This window comes from Mizuhopecten yessoensis, unplaced genomic scaffold (assembly GCF_002113885.1).
Source record: "Mizuhopecten yessoensis strain PY_sf001 unplaced genomic scaffold, ASM211388v2 scaffold11055, whole genome shotgun sequence".
NCBI lineage: Eukaryota > Metazoa > Mollusca > Bivalvia > Pectinida > Pectinidae > Mizuhopecten > Mizuhopecten yessoensis.
In genome coordinates, this window is record NW_018408856.1 from 157,910 (window position 1) to 164,999 (window position 7,090).

General features: G+C 35.8%; 1 protein-coding gene across 1 annotated transcript in view; it reads left to right on the forward strand.

The window, feature by feature from the left end:
- The window catches only part of LOC110465101, a 77,475-nt gene that overhangs the window by 56,748 nt on the left and 13,637 nt on the right, over positions 1 to 7,090 (forward strand). The window contains exons 22-25 of the mRNA XM_021520687.1: positions 2,090 to 2,250; positions 3,008 to 3,698; positions 3,984 to 4,116; positions 5,982 to 6,223. Coding sequence (XP_021376362.1) covers positions 2,090 to 2,250; positions 3,008 to 3,698; positions 3,984 to 4,116; positions 5,982 to 6,223 — 1,227 coding nt within the window. The remainder of the gene's footprint in view (positions 1 to 2,089; positions 2,251 to 3,007; positions 3,699 to 3,983; positions 4,117 to 5,981; positions 6,224 to 7,090) is intronic.

Below are 7,090 nucleotides of genomic sequence, written 5' to 3' on the forward strand. Positions count from 1 at the left end.
CGAGGACAATCCAGTTACCGAGGGTCTCAGTAACGAGTGGTTTAGATATGATCCGACTCTTAATGACAAGAGGACATTCCAGTTACCGAGGTTCTCAGTGACGGGGGGTATAACTATCATTCAACTCTTAATGACAAGAGGACTATCAAGTTACCGAGGTTTTCAGTGACGAGGGGTATAGATACGATCCAACTCTTAATAACAAGAGGACAATCCAGTCACCGAGGTTTTCAGTGACTAGGGGTATTACTATTATCCAACTTTAAATGACAAGACAATCCAGTTACCGAGGTTGTCAGTAACGAGGGGTATAGATATGATCCGAATCCTAATGACAAGAGGACAATCCAGTTACCGAGTCTCTCAATGACAAGGGATATATATATGATCCGAATCTTAACGACAAGAGGACAATCCAGTTACCGAGGTTCTAAGTGACGAGGGATATAAATATGATCCGACTCTTAATGACACGAGGACAATCCAGTTACCGAGGGTCTCAGTAACGAGGTGTTTAGATATAATCCGACTCTTAATGACAAGAGGACAATCCAGCTACCGAGGTTACCAGTGACGTGGGATATAAATATGATCCGACTCTTAATGACACGAGGACAATCCAGTTACCGAGGGTCTCAGTAACGAGTGGTTTAGATATGATCCGACTCTTAATGACAAGAGGACATTCCAGTTACCGAGGTTCTCTGTGACGAGGGGTATAACTATCATTCAACTCTTAATGACAAGAGGACTATCAAGTTACCGAGGTTTTCAGTGACGAGGGGTATAGATATGATCCAACTCTTAATAACAAGAGGACAATCCAGTCACCGAGGTTTTCAGTGACTAGGGGTATTACTATTATCCAACTTTAAATGACAAGACAATCCAGTTACCGAGGTTGTCAGTAACGAGGGGTATAGATATGATCCGAATCCTAATGACAAGAGGACAATCCAGTTACCGAGTCTCTCAATGACAAGGGATATATATATGATCCGAATCTTAACGACAAGAGGACAATCCAGTTACCGAGGTTCTAAGTGACGAGGGATATAAATATGATCCGACTCTTAATGACAAGAGGACAATCCAGGTACCGAGGTTCTCAGTGACGTGGGATATAAATATGATCCGACTCTTAATGACACGAGGACAATCCAGTTACCGAGGGTCTCAGTAACGAGTGGTTTAGATATGATCCGACTCTTAATGACAAGAGGACAATCCAGCTACCGAGGTTACCAGTGACGTGGGATATAAATATGATCCGACTCTTAATGACAAGAGGACATTCCAGTTACCGAGGTTCTCAGTGACGGGGGGTATAACTATCATTCAACTCTTAATGACAAGAGGACTATCAAGTTACCGAGGTTTTCAGTGACGAGGGGTATAGATACGATCCAACTCTTAATAACAAGAGGACAATCCAGTCACCGAGGTTTTCAGTGACTAGGGGTATTACTATTATCCAACTCTTAATGACAAGACAATCCAGTTACCGAGGTTCTCAGTAACGAGGGGTATAGATATGACCCGACTCTTAATGACAAAAGACAATCGATTTAGCGAGGATCTCAGTGACGAGGGATATATATATCATCCGACTCTTAATGACAAGAAGACAATCCAGTTATCGAGGTTATCAGTAACAAAAAAAAAACAGATGAAAAAGAAAAAACAGTGACTGACACTATAGTTTTAGTCATGTTCTGCACGTCAATATTAAAGATAATCAGATTACCATTGAATATAAAAAGACGTTAGCAGACAGACCTATAGTCTTTTTTTTACAGACATATTATACCCAGCGAGACCAATACTCATTACCAAGCAAGGACAAACTAAAATGTCGGCACTTCCTTAGAAACTATAGTCGGAAGAAACGGGGAAGATCTCTAAACAAGATTTGTTTTCATTTTTTTTTTTCAATCTCAATTGACAGCTTTTTAACTTGCACTGTCAGCTTTCAGCTTAGCAAAGATAGTCATTTGATATACGGTAAGTTAATGTAGAAACAGCTGCAAGTGATTATTTACGTAATAATATTTTATTGCTATACATATCTACAGTAAACAAATTTCAGGGATTTCCAACCGGAAGTGTACGCAAGTTTATAATGGGAACATTTGAATCACTTGGAAATCTACAATATCTTAGGATCAGCCATGACAACTCTGGTAAAGGGAACACGGCCTCGTGGAATTTACATAAAATTACGATTGATGATCTTCACAACAATAACAGGTAGGATATAATCAATGTTATATTCTGTCCTAATATTGATTTTTATTACATCTCATGAAAATAAAGAAAAACACAAAAAAACACACACACAAATATTACGAAATATAAAAACAAATATTTGTAAAAATGAGGAAATCGTATTGGTTATGTCCCTTGAATTTCGATTTGACAATCGATAATTTCGTACATGTACGTACGGTAACTTTGTTCACAGTTTTCTAAAGTGAACCATTAAGCTGACAATAATTCACATTGAGCAGTTAACATACATTGTTAGTTGTATTAAGTGGTCGGGTGGCGCAGTGGATAGCGCATTCGCCTTTTACAAAGACGGCCGGGGTTCGATTCCCCGATCGGACGTGAAACTGTTAACGATCAACTACCCGACCATGTGGATTTTCTCCGTTACTTCGGTTTCCAACATCAAGACCCCCTCCGTGCTATCAAGAGTGATTAATTTAAGTTGACAGAAATTGTTTTGCAGTTCTATAAAAACAACTATATCTTTATTTGAAAAAAGTTGTACTTAATGTTTTTTTATATTTAATAGAAGTTGTACTCCAATTTTCATTAGACTTTCATTCTTGTATTTTGAATCGATATTGAGCTAGATTTAGCCTCGTGTTGTGACTGTATGATTTCCATTTATCCCCGATATCCCCGTTAATGTATTTTCATAATCACGAAGAAAAATAATCATGAATTAAGTTCTATGTATGCGATAGCCGATAAGTAAGATTCTGATTACATATTTCAGATTTGTTTTCCTTTGCGAAAACTGGCTGTCTGCTGATCACGAAGATGGACAGACAATACGGACAATCCCTGTATGTAACAATGAAAAGCTGAGTGAATTTAATACTTTGTTCCCAGAATACATGAGACATGGTATAACCGAGGACCACTTGTGGCTCTCCGCATTCATGCGTCCGGAAAGAAGCAGTTTTAGTCGCTTGCAGCGAGTATCATGCATCCTTATGCTCCTGTTTCTGACAATGATCACAAACGCCATGTTCTTCAAGTCAGACTCAGAGGAAGCTGAGCAGGCTGCTCATGTCTCCATTGGGATGATGCGGTTTTCCTTGACAACAGTGTATATTTCAATATTCGGCATACTAATAACAACAGCTCCGGTTTTATTGGTGACATTACTGTTTACTTACTCAAAACCGAAGCAACCGAAACAACAAAAGTCGAAGAACAAATATCTGGAAGAGGAGTGGCAGCAGAAGCCTCATAATGACTATACCCTCTATTCTATGGACCACTTGCCTCTTCCAACTTTTGTTAAGTACATAACATGGATTATCGTCGGTCTCGCCGTCAGTACATCCGCGTTCTTCCTGCTGCTTTTCAGCATGGAGTGGGGCAAGAATAAGTCGGATGAGTGGCTCACGTCCTTTTTATTTTCAACAGCGTCTTCAGTTGTCTTCGTGGATCCCATGAAGGTACATTTTAGTATTTGACCGACTGTTGAAGCTATCGTTTTTTCTTCTTCTATATTTAGTTATTTGCCTTTTTTTTAAATTTGTCACAGTTGTTTAATTTTTTGATACAGCTACAATCGCGTAATAAGAAGACACGTCAGCAAAACTGATCGTAGTAAATGTTATGCATCTAAACTAATGAAACCAACATTATTTAATATTGTACTGAAACTTGACGCTTTATGTTTCTTTTTTACCTTAAATGCATAGTTTGCGTAGCGTGAAGAAGAATTGTTGATGTTTTAGGTTTTATTGTTCGCAATGCTGCCAATTATCATGTGCCGGAAACCATTTCAAAACAAAGCTCCAAGGATGAATTTACAAAATGTGCGCAAGGTGGCCATGCAAATGAACGGTAGTAATATCCGAGACCTTATATGTAAGTACAAATTGTTTTTAGCATGTTTGCAATAATTATTCATAAATTTTGTGTAACTGTTTGATTGGTTTTGATGTATTATACAGTAAATATGATTTTGGGTGGGGTTCAGAGATCTGGATTAACTTGTTATCGTTAATGCCGTTGTATTGTTGTAGTTAAATATTGACAGGTATTCAGGTTCGAGTTATTACTGGTACATTACTAATACTGTTTCATCACGATAATTTGTACATGGTGATAACTAGATGATCACGATAACATCATGATAACTTGTAAATTAACCGGCACATTGCAATCACAGTAACTGGTACGCCTCGGTTATTGGTACATCATAAAAACTGGTACAGTCCATCAACGTGTACATCACAGTGACTGGTAAATCCTGATTACTGGTACATCACAAAAACTGGTACATCCGAGTTAAAAAAATTATTCCAAATTTTTGGCCTCTAACCAATGAGTCATATTGGGACGAAACAGCTGGACGATGAAGTGTAATTCATTTTCAGCGTCTTTTATCTATAACCAAATTGTAAAGGTTTAACAACCAATGTTAGTGTTACGATCGTCTTTCAAGAAACAAGCTGGTAGACTCTGCTGGTGGATTTTGTATTTCCCTAGTTTGCTGTAGCCTTGATTGTCAAAGGTATTTTTTTGAATAGTTGCATGGATCATAGGAAACACACTATTGTTTTTGTATTTACATTTGAAATAAACCAATACACCTCTTATTTTTGAAATTTATAAATTAAAGACAGATTAAAAGTGGGGTTGAATTTCCAACTTTTTGGCCACTATCAGCACCTATGTGTCCTAGAAGGACTATAATGCAATGTATTTACTTTTCGGCATACTGTATTTATCAACCAATTTTAAAGCTACAATCACCTGTATATATGTTACGTTCATTTTCAAAATATCATAACGAGTAAATCGTGTATTGTATAAACCATGTCACTACTCAAAAAACCATTACTGTGGTTATCAAAGTTACGTCAAATCTCGGGGGCTTAGAAATCTGCCAGGAGAGTATTGACTTTACGAGCCTTTCGGACCTCTTGTCTGTATATTTAAAGATGAACGTGAAACAAGCAAAGGTGATTGCACCCTTAAAAATATGGCAATATATATAGAATGCAAAATTTTAATTACACTGCATCTTATCAGTTTGACAAAGACTTAAGAGGGTTTTAATTTCCCCCTCGTAAAAGAATTGGAAAACATCCGACACACGTTACATATATCTATTATCGAACGAATACTCCTCAAGAATGTATGTACATTTCGCAAGAATTGTCTCCCATTAATTGATAAGCACATTATATTAACTATACAAATTTATCAAACCGTCTATAATATATATAATATATATTCATATTTTGATATAAATTAAAAAGTGTTCCTGTGATCGGTACAGTGAAAATAAATACGCAATCTAGCCTTTCGCCCATTCATAGGTTATCAGGCAATTGATTTCTTATTATGACGTCATAGTTCAATTTTAAGGGCATCATATTACACAAATATGTGAAAAACAATGTTTCATTATAAGAAAACATGTAAAAGGAAAGTAATGTAGAGTAAGTGATGAACAGTTGAAAGCTTGCTTTTGATTATGTCTCATGTTTATTATCTTTTAAATATCGTTTCACACTACAGGATTGAATTGAATATTCAATAGGTTTTATATATAGGTGATTCGAGGGTGGGTTTTTTAACGTGTATGTAGATGCAATACACTTTCTGCCATACCGTAAACAATTAAAACACCTTTTTACATATCACATATACATCTATAATTGTTAAAATTTCCAATATTGTATATTAAATATATATATTTAAAGATTAATTTTATTTTATAGATTTCCGTTCGTCCATTTTATCATCAAATGCTTCCAATGATGACGCTGACGCTGTAAGGAAAGTACGCATACAACTCGAAAAGGAAAGGAAAGCTCTGCAAGCGTTCATGGAAATTATTTTCTACGTCTTCTTTTCCTATGTAGTGTTCAGTATAAGTTATATCGATAGGGATGTGCGATCCTATCAGTTAAAGCATCATCTTCTCAATGAAATGAATCCTCCCAAAACTGGATTTCGACAGGTAAATATATACATATATACTTATTCATTTCCCTTCGAATGTATGATATATAAGTTTAAATATGTTTAGGCTTACTGAATTATAAAATAGTTCATCACATACTGTACTGTGTTATCCAATTAACATACCCATGTCATATTTTTTGGCGTAATAACCCATGTAATATGACGTATTAGCCCTGTGGTTGGTTGTAAGTTTCAATTGTTTAAATTGTGACGTCACGCTAGGACAAGTACATGACCTCGCAGACTTACGCACTAGAGTCAAAATGGCGGCTTTTTACATTTCAAGGTTGCATGAAAATTGTCGTTTTACAGGAATAAATGCCACAAATCTTGGTAATGTGATAAAAAGGATCTTAGACTCGTTTTCATTATCCATTTCATTTTCGATTCGTCACGATTTTTTCATTTTAGCTCGCCGGAGGCTCGCTAAATTGAAAATTTCTTAAGACTTGTTTCATAAATCTCATATAAAATGGATACTTATGCAAGATCCTATATTTACGTGCAATCACATGCCCTTTACGTTCATCAATAGACAATATCGATACAAACAGGGTTAGCATGCGTTCTGTTCAATTAAAGTTAATGGTAACTGATATCATAAATGACGTTAAGACACTCAAAATACGTCACTTCCGCCAACAGACAACAAGTGTTCATCTGAAAATTGCTACTATTTCGATGTCAAAATTTTTAAATAAATCGAATTCAATTCAGCTGTTTCTACCATTTGCCGTTAAAACAGTTAAAATAAAAAATATTTTATCAAATTAATTCAAAAACGCTTCCTTAAAACGCCTATTGAAATCAAATCAAAGGCGTTTGAACATATTTTTTTTTTTTTTTTTTTTTTTTTTTTTTT